Here is a 14,324-nt window from a genome sequence, read left to right as displayed (position 1 = left end):
GGACTTATGAGTATGTTATGCTATGATGATAGGTGGTGGAACCTGTGTCAAGTGATCCAAGGGTTGGAGTTTACCTTTCGTGTCGACATCTGCGAGGTGAGTTATCCTCACCATATCGATGGGGTCTACGACACCAAGGCCGACCCTTTAGTTGTTATTTTTATGGTATAATACATGTGGTTATGATATGTTAGATCAGAATCGGGTAGACTGTATGTTATACTCTTATGATCCGTAGGGATTGGTATGTTAGTGACCTGCTAGGTCGGTACTCTAATTACAGGAGAATTCTATGTTTTATGATTGGTGTGACAGATATGTTTGATGTTTGTATATGCCTATATATGATAGTATGTGCACATGGTTATTTGCGTGTGGTTGGGTTGAGGCGGTCCTCCTTTGTGCTGAAGGCTAATATATCCTTTGAGCGGTTCGGGGAGGCTGTAGGACCACGTGGCGGACCAGTCATGCCGAAGGCTCGGGATAGATCCAGAAAGACTATAGGCCCGGTAGGGCGGTCCAGTCAGGCCGATGGCCCATTATGTATGTTGATTGATTGATTATTACTGATATGGTATTGTCAGTGTGGTATTGGTATTTTGGGGGTAGCTCACTAAGCCCTCGGGCTTACAGTTTTCAGTTTATTGTTTCAGGTACTTCAGGAGATCATGGAAAGGCGAAGGCATGACCGTACCGCTCCTCACCCTTATGTTATGATTTTGGGACACTCTGATGGAAAATGATTTGAAAACATTTTATAAACAATACTATTTGGTTTTTATTTATGATTGAAAAAGTTTAAATTTGGCGCAAATTTTATGGATGTTACATTTACATGAGACATATTCATTACCTAAGTGTAATACTTATAAGACCCATGACATATAACCATTAATCTTAAGTAAGCGAGAGAATTATTTGCATATCTCTATGGGTCGACACCACCACATGTGGTACTAGCTACAACCTTGACGGTCGAGTCACGTTAGGTGATAATTGTCTAATCATTTACAACGTCTAAAGAAACATTAGGAGGAGTATAACATACAATCAAGAGCTCGGTTATAGGGACTCGTAATAAAGATTAAGAGTGTACTAAATTCATTTTTATATAAGTTGGAAAACCACTTATATACATTTTGTTGAACCTACTTTTTTTTATTAAAGGTACATTTGAATCAAACACTTTATACCTTAGAACTCACCAACATTACATTGAAACTCTTTCATACACATGTATTCTACTAGGTCGGTACTCTAATTACAGGAGAATTCTATGTTTTATGATTGGTGTGACAGATATGTTTGATGTTTGTATATGCCTGTATATGATGGTATGCGCACATGGTTATTTGCATGTGGTTGGGTTGAGGCGGTCCTGCTTTGTGCTGAAGGCCAATATATCCTTTGAGCGGTCCGGGGAGACTGTAGGCCCACGTGGCGGACCAGTCATGCCAAAGGCTCGGGATAGATCCAGAAAGACTATAGGCCCGGTAGGGCGGTCCAGTCAGGCCGATGGCCCATTATGTATGTTGATTGATTGATTATTTCTGATATGGTATTGTCAGTGTGGTATTGGTAATTTGGGGGTAGCTCACTAAGCCCTCAGGCTTACAGTTTTCAGTTTATTGTTTCAGGTACTTCAGGAGATCATGGAAAGGCGAAGGCATGACCGTACCGCTCCTCACCCTTATGTTATGATTTTAGGACACTCTGATGGAAAATGATTTGAAAACATTTTATAAACAATACTATTTGGTTTTTATTTATGATTGAAAAGGTTTAAATTTGGCGCAAATTTTATGGATGTTACATTTACATGAGATATATTCATTACCTAAGTGTAATACTTATAAGACCCATGACATATAACCATTAATCTTAAGTAAGCGAGAGAGTTATTTGCATATCTCTATGGGTCGACACCACCACATGTGGTTACTAGCTACAACCTTGACGGTCGAGTCACGTTAGGTGATAATTTTCTAATCATTTACAACGTCTAAAGAAACATCAGGAGGAGTATAACATACAATCAGGAGCTCGGTTATAGGGACTCATAATAAACATTAAGAGTGTACTAAATTCATTTTTATATAAGTTGGAAAACCACTTATATACATTTTGTTGAACCTACTTTTTTTTATTAAAGGTACATTTGAATCAGACACTTTATACCTTAGAACTCACCAACATTACATTGATACTCTTTCATACACATGTATTCTCAAGGAATTAAGAAGTTGAAAGTTATAATCACGGAATAATCATGCGATTGCAGTCTACCTAGTATAGTATAGTACTATCATAGTTTTCCAAATGTTAAGGCTTGTTCTATACTTTCATATTTTCTTATGCCCCTAAATTAGGGATTATGTAATTTCCCATTCAGTAATAAAAGTTTCCTACTTTTTGTTATATTGTTATATTTGTTCAATGTATGCAAATAAATGTGATATATGATGTCGTCCCACCGTCTCTCGTTTCCGCCAGTGACTGGGGGTGTGACACAAATGCTCCATGAGAATGATCTAAATGCTTAAGTCATATTAAACAATTTTTGTTTCCTAGATCATGTTCTTGTGGTTGAGTTTGCTTTAGTTGATGGATTTATATATTTCAACTTTATATAATGTCCTCAAGTTTTGGGTTTGTTTCTTTGTTCAATTTTAGGTTACATGTTTATTATATTCTGGAAGTAGTAGCAAGAATATATCGGAGCTGGCGTAGGTGGTGCACGGTGGTGATAGTGCAGTGTAGGTAGTGGTGATGGATGATGGAAGTAGGAAGAGGAAAAAAGATGGGTATGATATGGTCATTTCTAGTTTAATAATAATATAAAAATTAAAATAAATTGTAATTTTGTAAAAAAAAAGATAAATGATGATAATAATGGTATAAAAGTCACTAACTATGCAACGACTTGAAACCACACAGACCATTGGTGTGAGAAAAAGTGAGAGATGAAAATGAAAAATCTAGAAAAGCATAAGGACTATTTATTTAATTTTATTGAATACTTATTATTTTAGGGAAAAAAATGCAAAAATGGTTCGTGTGGCTGTGAAAAATAAGTGGTTTTGGTCTAATTTTTTTGGTAGTGCATTAGTGCTCTAATTTTGGATACTTTGTATGGTGGTGGTCCCTATGGTTGACATTTTTTGTGGTTTTGGTTCATACCCAACCTAAAATGAACAATATTCTCCTAAAATAGTTTTATAATTTCCTTTTATTTATTTTCGTATTTTTATTTAAAAAAACAAAAAGAAATCCAACTGCCCACTCCATTCTCGAGTCATCGTCTTCCCCACCTCACCCTAACCCTAAAACCCACCATTACACCACCATCTCATCATACGAGATCCAACACCAATTCGACCGTACATCATCTTCCTACTATCACGCAATAATTTTCTAACCCACTATCCTTATGATCTTCACACTTCATCATCTTCATCATCATCTCCATAAGATATCAGAGACTAGTTAACGCAAGTAATAAAATTTGTTCAAAACAGGAATATATTTTCGTTCTATTTCCTAAAGTTTTTTGTAATTTAAAAAAATTAAAACCTATTCATCCACGTAGCGAAAAAAACTTGATATTCTCATCGAAACACAAGTCCCACCTACGAGGTGCTTGTTTGAGTCCATACATAGACTTTTCAAGATTACATACCATATTAGGAGACTTGGACTATACAAAACCTTCTGGATGAGCCAGAAAAACATCCTCAATTAGTTTCCCATTAAGGAAATATGTTTTTATATCAGTTTGACATATTTCATAGTCATGAAAGGAAACTATGGCAAGAAGTATGCTTCTTGAAGATCCATCTACACCCAATTGTTTCCTCATAATCAACTCCTTGAGTCTGAGTATAACCTTTTGCAACAAATCGAGCTTTATAAGTCTGTATATTCTCATCCATGCTAGTCTTCTTGTTGAAGACCCATCTACACCCAATGTTTTTAAATCCAGGTGTAAGATCCACCAAATTCCATACTTGGTTATCGTACATGGACCGATTCTCGTTGTCCATCAACTCTTTCCATTTTATCTTCTGGGCTTGTCATGGCTTCCTGATAGTTATACGACTCATCATCGCCTAACAGGTTGTCAACCTCTTGAGTAATATGGAATTCATAAAACTCTGGTGGACGACGTTCTCTATCAGATCTATGAGGTGGTGGTGGAAATAGATTAGATTCCTCAACATGTTGTTCAAACTCTTGTTGGGGTCTAGTGTAAACTTCAGGTTCTTTATTTGTTGTTTCTTGAATCTCATCAAGATCAATTGGGCTTACACTTTTTTCTTGAGATATCAACTCTCTCTCACGATAGACTGCCCTACGAGCAACAAAAATATTGGTCTCAGTAGGCTTGTAGAACAAGTATCCAAAAGAATCTTTAGGATAACAAATGAAGTAACACCTTTTTGATCTGGGTTCAAGTTTGTCGAGCACTTCTTGATGAACGAAAGCCTCACAACCTCAAACCTTGATTCGTGCAAGAGAGTGATGAGTCCCTTTCCACATTTCGAATGGTGTTTTCTCAATATTCTTAGTTGGTACAAGGTTTAGAATATAAGTGGTCATTTCTAGGGAATAACCCCATAAACTTATTGGAAGTGTATCACGAGTCATCATAGAACGAACCATGTCCAACAATGTTCGATTTATTCTCTCAGAAACACCATTGTGTTGTGGTGTTCTTGGTGGAGCTAATTGTGAGACTATCCCATAATTTCTAAGATGATTGTAGAATTCATTGCTAAGATACTCTCTGCCCCTATCAGAATGAAGTTTCTTGATTTTCTTGCTCATCTGGTTCTATAATTATCTCTGGAATTTCTTGAATATATCAAATGTCTTAGACTTATGTTTAATCAGATAAACATATCCATATCTACTGAAATCATCGGTAAATATGACAAAGTATCTTTCACCATGTCGAGTGATGTGTCTGAATGAACCACATACATCTGAATGTATTATTTCCAACATATGTGTTCCTCTCTCAAAGTTACATGTGAAAGGATACTTAGTCGTTTTCTAAGTAAACTACATTCACAATCTACATTAAACTCTAAGTTAAATGGTTCAAAGATTTCATCTTATTGGAGCTTTCCGATTCTATTATTGTTTATATAGCCAAGACGACATGCCATATACATGATTTATCCAACGTAGATTAGCCAACATTCAAGATTAAGTTATTGTTTCTACTTAAATGAATCACAGATTCATATATGTCATTGCAAGGACTTGCTTTAAAATAAAGAGCATTATCTTTGTAAACAAAAATACTAGCATTATTATTATCAAATACAAATGTAAAACTTTCATGCCACAATAATGAAATAATGTTTCTTTCCATGTAAGGCGAATATCAACAATCTTTTAAAACAAATGAAAAAATAGGATGTAATCCAATCTTGGTAACAGGTACTATGCTCTTGTTCCCCGTGATCAAATCAAGCTCTCCATAACATAGCTTCATACTTCTTCTTATTCCCTACGCATCAGAACAAATATGGGTTCCACATCCTATGTCATGTTTCCAATTATTAAAAGTAGATGCCAAATGTAATTCACTTTTAAACATACCTCAAGTGCCAGCACCTTTGGACTTGTTCTTCTTAAGATCCTCTAGATATTTAGGGAGACTACGTTTCCAATGACCCTTATCTTGGCAGTAGTGGTAGATGGCGTCTTTAGGATCATTCACTGGAGGTATGTCAGAAACGTCATTTATAGGATTGGAATTTGGAGCACCAACTTTCCCTTTCCTTTCCCTTGTCATTGGGATGAGAAGACCTTTTTATCTTAACACCACCTTCCCTAATATTCAACACAGGAGTGGTTTAACTTGTGTTCCTAGGTTGAACAATGCTTTCTTCAACTCTCTTGAGCATCCCATGTAGCTCCATGACACTGTTCTCTAAACCATGCATATAGTAGTTCATAGTGAACTGCTTATATGCACTAGTCAAAGTGTTGAGAATGACATCAATATCCAACTCTTGAGTGAATGGGAAGTCTGGACGTTCAAGTCTTTCAAAGTAACCCTTTATCTTTAGAACATGGGTACTCACAAAACCACCCTCTTGTTGCTTGCAACCTAAAATTGATTGCACCACCTTGAATCTCTCTATTCGAGGTTGATCTTGGAACATGTATTTGAGCTTCTTATTCATGTCGTACGCCCTAAGGTTCTCGTAACTCGTTTGGAGTTCAGAAGACATGGTCGCCAACATTAGACATGAGACCTCGATAGAGTGATATCGATGTTTTTCATGTTTGGCTGCTTCTTCTTCAGTTGCATCATCAAGAAGTTCCTCTTCAAGATACTAGCCCAACACATACTCCTTCTTTTCATACCTCAAAGTAATCCTTTGGTTACGAATCCAATTAAGGCAGTTAGGACAAGTGAGCTTATCTTGTGAGAGGAGAGAAAGTGGTGAGAAGTTTGATGAAGTTGTTGGTGCAGGAGGAGGAGGAGGAGGAGTATCACCATTAGTCATCTATTTAAGAAAAGAGAACACAATTAGGTTGATCAAGAAATATCTTATTATTATAATTACCTAACATAAATTATTAATCAAAAGGCTAGGATCCATATTTGGCTTCATAATGTGAAGTAGATTAACCGAAAATTACAAAAAGAAGTTATTTAGGTGGTTAAACTATTGTTGATCTTAATCTCTATTAGATTCCTTGAAAATGAGATTAATTGACTTATGTCAATACCATGTTAACCTATTCTAATGTTCATTTGACAATCATGACTAGATTAGCCGATGACATGAATCCAAATGGTGAATCTACCATGAAAAGTTACAATGAGATTCAACTCAAGTAACGCTTGAGAATTGCAATCAACATATACCTTTCTTTGACTATATTTTTCTCTTGACGAGCCGGTAAACCACACACGCTTACATCAAAAGGAACATATCACAAGGTGTAATTTTCATGGGAAGCATAGGATTCACATTGTTAATATAAAATGAGATTTTGTTTTATTACTCATAGAGTTAATACTTTTAACTTTGCATAATTTTCCTATCAAACCCTTTCGGTAACTCCACTTCAAAACGCAAGAAGGTGGTGAGGTTGGCGAGAAATGAATACCACTTAAAAGCCGACCTCATTAGGTATCAAAAAGACCTACCTTAAACCTTCCTTATAGCAATCAAAGTGGATGAGTCTAGTCGATGTAGGACTAACAATGCACATTTTAAGAAACATGCGATGACGCAATGTTTGTAGATGATGTGATACATATAAATACAAATTTACAATATATATATATATATATATATATATATATATATATATATATATATATATATATATCATTTAATTCAACTGACTAAAAGTCAACAACTAAATTATAAGTGTCTTAATATTTTGTCTTTTAATTAATCTTATAATTAAATTAAATTGACTTAATCTTTTAGTATAAATACTAGTTTGTATGTGTTTAAAATTGAAAAAGACGAGCAACCAAAAATAAAAATGAATTTAGAAAATTTTGGAACTTCAGGTTCCACGACGTGGGGAATGAACAGCCACATCTTGGCACACATAAAACACATGATATTTATTAAATTATTATTTTAGTTCTCGGCATCTTGCCACAGTGTCACCAAGAAGAGATCACGACGTGGCGACGAAGACTGTCGTGATCCAGACCAAGCCCACAACGTGGTGGAGGACCAGCCACGACGTGATGAAGAGGCAGAACGAACAAAAGGTTGTTTTTCAAGCATAAATAGATTTGTTTTCAACCAAGGAAAATTTCTAGACTTTTAAAATGATTTAAAACAGAAACCCTACACATACAAACTCTAACATACTTGTCAAGACAAAGTCAAAGTGCAATAAACTTGAGCTAACGAGTCTTTGATACCATTGATGAGTTTCGAGCCTCTTAAGAAGATCAAAAATTGACCAGCGGAAATAATAAACAATTTTGATCAAAGACTCAAAACCAAATAGATCTAACTCGACTAATCTATGCAACTTTGATATGCCACACAAAGTAGGAAAACCATACATTTGATTTCTTTGTAGGTTTCTTCTTTTGACGAGCTAGTTGAAAGGACTAGAGAACCCAACGTAGAGTTCCTCTTCTTTAATCACACCCAATAAGCAAACAAGAAATAGATCCAAACAATCCTCAAACTATGAACTTTAAACATAATCAATATATCGATTTTGTTCCTCGACCACGACGTGGAGAACACCTTTCTACGGCGTGGGAACTGCACTTCAAGATTCTCTGTAGGATTTTTTAGGATTCCGAACTATTTAGGCTGAGAGGTATATTTCACAAGTGCCAAAACTGAATTTGAAGCCTTTTATTTATAGGGAGGTGATTTAAAACCCTATAGATAATTACCAAACTTAATTGAAATTTTCTATTGAATTCAAATCATTATGGAATATTCCATATTTCTTTATTTACTATTAATTAATTAACAAAACAAGTTCCTTAAATAAATATATATTCAAATCTAATTTTTATTTTGTTCTTGCGTGTAACTCAAAATGACACTATTATTTATAGTAATATTATAGAACTTTGTTATGACTATGAGCACCAATCTCCATTAAAGCAACCTTCATTGGACAAAGTTTAAACCCACTTTTAATAGTTCTCGAAGAGTTGTTTTTAGATGGAACAATATGAAAAAGTTGTTGGGATCATGCATAACAATGTTATATCCTCTAAATCTATAGATGTAGTTTTTAAAAAAATTAGATTTATCATACAAAAAGGCTTAGCGGGACAGCTTGTTGCCTGTTTGCAATCTCATTCGTTGTACAGTGATAATTAAATTAATAAAAAAAAAGATTTGTTAATCGTATACATATAAAACCAAAAGCTAAAATCTCATAAAAACTAATTGAACTAGTTTTTAGAGATTATGAGTGTTTTGTGTAATATAAAATCTAATATATTCTACCGTTAAATGAAACTTCTTATTTTTATCGAGTTTTTTGATGTAAAAGCTAAAATTTCTAAAAGCATCTTGAAAACTCGATGTTGAACAAATCCTAAATACTAAAAAGATAATTAAATAACTAAATTAATAAATTATAAGAATCCAATTGCTTTTTGTACTTCTTCCAGAAAAAACATATATCACCCTTTTTGGCTCGACATGTACCGTTTCCTTTTTGTTGAAGTTAAAGATCTACTTGCTATTAAAAGATATTGAGAACACTGATTTTATCCACGAGTGATTTTTATTGGTTTTCCTACATTTATATAACGTCATTGTTGATAGGCATGTTAGATGGTTCTTTCAAAAGTTGTGTACCATGTCAAACGTCGCATTTACTTATGTGAAAAAGAGTGTGTCTGGTTGTAAATTTGGCAATTTAGGTAAATAGCGATGGTTGTCTTCATGCATTCACATAAAATTGATGAAATGACATTTAAAAAGTTATCTAGTAAATTACTTAAATCGTACTTTTGGTTCGGACAAAATACGGTGAACTTTTCCTCTATTTGCACCCAAACCAATACCACCCCTTTTACCAATGCTTCATAAAGATCTTAGCTCCGGAAAAAAAAATCTAAAATCCATTCATGGAGTGAAGACGGTTAAATCACTAAGGTGCTTTTTGTTTTTTCTGAGAAAAAATGTCTGTAGTCTGCGGACTACATCTATAGACCTCTGCAGTAGAAGAGGTTGACGAAACGTCTGCAGTCTGAAAAAAAAAGACTGTTTGTTTTTTTAACATCTGCGAGCTACTAAAATAAAATGAAATCTAAATAAATTGATTTTTTTAAAACTTCAAAGTGATTTTTTAATATTTTTATGACTTTGTTATAAATAATTAACAAATCTATATCAACTTTTCTATATTATTGTATAAAAAATAAAAATAAAAATGGTATAAAGTAACGTATATATTTGATAAAAACCAACAACTTTGGTTGCAAAGTTATAACTAAACATTATAATTAGTGATCAAAGAATTTGATACATAAATGGATGAAAATAAACTTCGGTTTTTTCAATTAAATCCATTAAAAACATACCATAAATATTTTTCTCGAGAAATTGACAATATTTTATTAAATAATGTTTTAAAATTTGGCAAAAAAATATAAGAATATATTATGATTTTTTTTTCATATTTATATAAACAACTTCAACGACTATTATTGTAATAAATCTTTATTTATAAATTTGTCAAAAATATCATGTTTGTATCGTCGAACGTTTTTTTAAGTTTTGTAATTTTTTTTTTCAAATTGTTTATCATCAATAAAGTTAGAAAAATTATAAATTAAAAAAAAAACTTAAAAAAAATAAAGATATATATGTTTTTTTAGGCTAGAAGATGTCCGAAGATGTTAGAAGACTCTGATCCACATCTGCGCCAAAAAGAGGGCGCGCAGACATTTTTAGGTCTGCAGTCTTCAAAAAAACAAACAGTCTGCGAATGCTAATGTCTGCGCGTGGTCTGCGCGGCGCAGACAGAAGAAGTCACGCAGATCTGCAGACAAAAAACAAACACTACCTAAATCTCCCTGTTCGTAACCATCCCTCATCTTTAGAAGTCAAACATTTGTTCCATTTGACCAAACACACTTTTTTTCTCCCAGCTATCCGCCTTAAAAGACCACGTTTTAGGACTCCAAAAAAAGAATCACTTCTAGAGCCATACTGTATTGTTTTGGGGTTTTAGCAAAGAAAAAAAACGAAATAAAACAATGACAGAGAAGAAGAGAAAGAAAAAGAAAAAAATATATATTTTGATGTTTCCGTTTCGAAAAAAAAAATGAAAGGAAAATAAACATTTTATTCATTTATCTTCAAATCCCTCCAAATTAGAAAGAAAATTAGGAGAGAAAGTTATACTTCCACTTCTTTTCACTTCATTCCATTAAAAAACTTAGGAACATCAAAATTTCCTTTTCGTCTTAGTTCCATTTATTTCCTTTCATTTTGCTCGTTAAGTTGGATTCGGAAACATGGTGTAAAATTAATATGAATGCTACCGAAATGGTCAAGGATGGGATTCCAAACTTCCACCCTAGACATTTCAGAACCAACTAGAAGACCAAGATAAGAAAAATAGAATTATATCAAACGGACATCAAACAATAAAAATTATAACATCGACTGGAACACCTAGTATTGCTAAGTTACTCATTTGAATATTTATCTTAAGAAACGACACTATATAAAAAGCATCTCATGATACACACAATGTTACTAAGATTATCATCCGGTTATTTGCCAAGAAAAATGGCATCATTAGCAATAAAAAACTAAATAAGATATAAGAGTACCTTGATCCTTCACTATTACTGCAAGAAAAAGAAAAAAAAAAAAAAACCCCTTAGCAATTGCTTCTTCACAAACAATAAGAAGACCTTATGAAAAAACAAATGGACAAAAGATCTCCTTACCTTAACCCTCTTCTAAACTGGAGTTCAAAAGTAGGGCTTCTATTAATCATAATTAATCATAGAAAAAATTAGACAAGCTTTAATCAAATTCATTTACTCGGAACAAAAATCATAGTTTTAACATTCAATAGAACACAAGTTTAAAGGAAAATCTTTAATAAAGTCTCAAAATTTTAACTAACTTTACGTTTTAGTCATAAATAATTTTTTGTTTACGAAAAAGTCCTAAAAACTGGCAAAAGTTTACATTTTGACCATTTTTGACTGGTTGGAATCGGTAACAAATTAATTTGGAACTATTTCGTAAACTGACCCAAATTGTTGGGACTTTTCTGCAAACAAAAATATTAGGATTTTTCTGCAAACAAAAACCTTATTATTATTATTATTATATTAAAAATATAAATAAGTATACAGATTTTGAAATTTATTATTATTAATATTATTAATAATATATATAAGTAATTTCTTTTAAATTGTTAAGTGTTAATATTTTGAATTGAAAACAATAATAACAAATGTAAAATGACCATATACAAAGTGATAATATACAAACATACATTTATGATTTCAATGCTTAAAGTATCACCATCCCCTCCACCTTCACTCTTGAAAATGTATTTAATATTTTTTTTCATTTAAATGTATTTATATGTATTATTAAAAATATTAATAATAACAAATTTAAAAAAGAGTATACTTATTTATAATTTTAATAATAATAATAATAATAATAATAATAATAATAATAACAACAACAACAACAATAATAACAATAACAACAACAACAACAACAACAACAATAATTTTAATAATAATAATAATAACAACAACAACAACAACAACAACAATAATAACAATAACAACAACAACAACAACAACAACAATAATAATAATAATAATAATAATAATAATAATAATAATAATAATAATAATAAGGTTTTTTTATAGAAAGGTTATAATATTTTTGTTTGTAGAAAAGTCCCAATATTTTTATTTGCAGAAAAGTCTCAATATTTTTAGTCAGTTTACGAAATAGTCACAAATTAATTTGTTACTGGTTCCAACCGGTCAAAATGCAAACTCTTGTCGGTTTTATGACTTCTTGGTAGACAAAAATTAATTTACGACTAAAACATAAACTTGACCAAAATTTTGGGACTTTATTGGAGATTTCCCCAAGTCTAAATCCAGCTCATATAATTCTACTAACAAAATCAAAACATATCAACTAGGTTTTGTCAACTTCTAGTGAAATAAAAAACGTTTTTAGCCTTGCATCATATCTAGAAAATAGAATCTAATGAATTTGGAATTGAAATACAGGATATAAAACAAACCAGAATGATAAACTCGACGAATTCTCGCTTGATCTTCAAATACACACTTGAAAGGTATTCTTTAGCTCTCAAAAATGTTTTGAGCCAACAAATAACTTGCTCGTTGCTCCCCAAGTTGGTGTAAGTTCGCATTCGAATTGGGGCTGAAAAACTCATATATTTATAAAATTACGGCACCACGACATGGTAAATGTCTCACCACGATGTGGTGATCGGGTTTTCTTGTTGCACATGAACACGTAGACCGAGACGAAAGTTTTTGGAATTCTTTTTCAGGATTTGAGCAGGGTGCGGCATGCCTAGTAAAGGGCACGACACATCTTCAGTCAATATTTTTCCAATTTTGTTCGTTTTTCGTCAGTTTCAGCTCTGATTGCTTCCTTTTGCATCCTATTTATGATTTTAACTATAAATGAACATTTAAAAGCATATTAAGTATCATACATCTTAAAATATAACATTTTAATAAAATATATTAAGAAAATGACCTAAATTATATAGTTAAATAAGACCATATCAAAATACCTCACACTTATCTTTTTGTTTGACCTCAAGCAAACTAGATTATTATTATACACTATCATATCAAAACCTTGCTCACCAACATGATATAGAATACACCAATTTGAATTCGCCAATTATGTATCGCCTCAATCCATATAGTTGTATCTAAAATCCTAATTACTACCCAAATCCTAAATACTCACAATCCTTATAAACGTGTCCCACACACTTTGAACAATATTCATTTTTGCCTCCCTTTGAAAACACCCTACAAAAATTATGCTAACCTCAAGGTATTTTTGTTAAGTTCCCAAACATACGTATGACAACATAACCTAGAAATAAAAATTACAACTTTTCTTTCGAAGCTATAACATTCATATTGGAGGTAAATTGCATTTCCAAACCTTATATGTGAAGACTGTTGCAAAATGGCCCATAGTGGAATTTTTCTAATATTTAGGTGAGGGGCACGTATGTTGGGCGTACATAGCGTACGCATGGCCTACGTTGCAGGATCCCAAACCCTAAATATTAGGGTTTGGACCCTATTTAAACATCCTTAAGTCCCATGTTTCCTCCATTTCATCAGGCTCCAACCCCATCTTGACTCCCTTTGTAAATCCTATCCTTTTGAGGCCATTTTGAGCTTGGTGTATGTATGTGTTTTGTTGAACTTGAAGGAGGAAGAAAGAAGATGAGATCATCCTAGAAGTGTGGAGAATATTGGATCCAGAATCACATCATCTTTGGACACCCTTTGAAGGTAAAAAGCTCTGAAATTGATGAGCTATGATTAGATCTAGTTTAGCCATGAAGTTTGTGTTCTTTTGGTCACATTAGTTTGGTATTATGAGTATGAGCTACTCAAGTCCATTTAAGTTGTCCTTTCAGATGTTGTGGAGTGTTTATATACATAAAAATGTGTTCTTGGTCTTTATGTTCCCTTTCATGCATAAGTTTGGATGTCTTAATGGGTTAAGAGGTTAGGATTTTTGGTATTTAGCACTTAATGGCCATGCAAGACCATAAATTTG

At 32.8% G+C, this 14,324-nt stretch overlaps 1 protein-coding gene across 1 annotated transcript; it reads right to left on the bottom strand.

Moving 5' to 3' along the window:
* Positions 1–5,867: 5,867 nt before the first annotated feature.
* Positions 5,868–6,248, bottom strand: LOC145098719 (uncharacterized). Its single transcript, XM_079036331.1, has one exon. The coding sequence runs from the start codon at positions 6,246–6,248 to the stop codon at positions 5,868–5,870; it is 381 nt and encodes a 126-aa protein (XP_078892457.1).
* Between the last annotated feature and the right edge of the window lie 8,076 nt (positions 6,249–14,324).

Source organism: Lactuca serriola, chromosome 4 (genome assembly GCF_051521515.1).
Source record: "Lactuca serriola cultivar US96UC23 chromosome 4, Lser_US96UC23_V15, whole genome shotgun sequence".
Taxonomy (NCBI): Eukaryota; Viridiplantae; Streptophyta; class Magnoliopsida; order Asterales; family Asteraceae; genus Lactuca; species Lactuca serriola.
The sequence above is the reverse complement of the archived record's forward strand: the minus strand, read 5'-3'. Positions and strand labels throughout refer to the sequence as shown.

Bases quoted from the DNA above. Each gene is read 5' to 3' on its own strand.
- LOC145098719 (XM_079036331.1), bottom strand. From the start codon at position 6,248: ATGTCTTCTGAACTCCAAACGAGTTACGAGAACCTTAGGGCGTACGAC.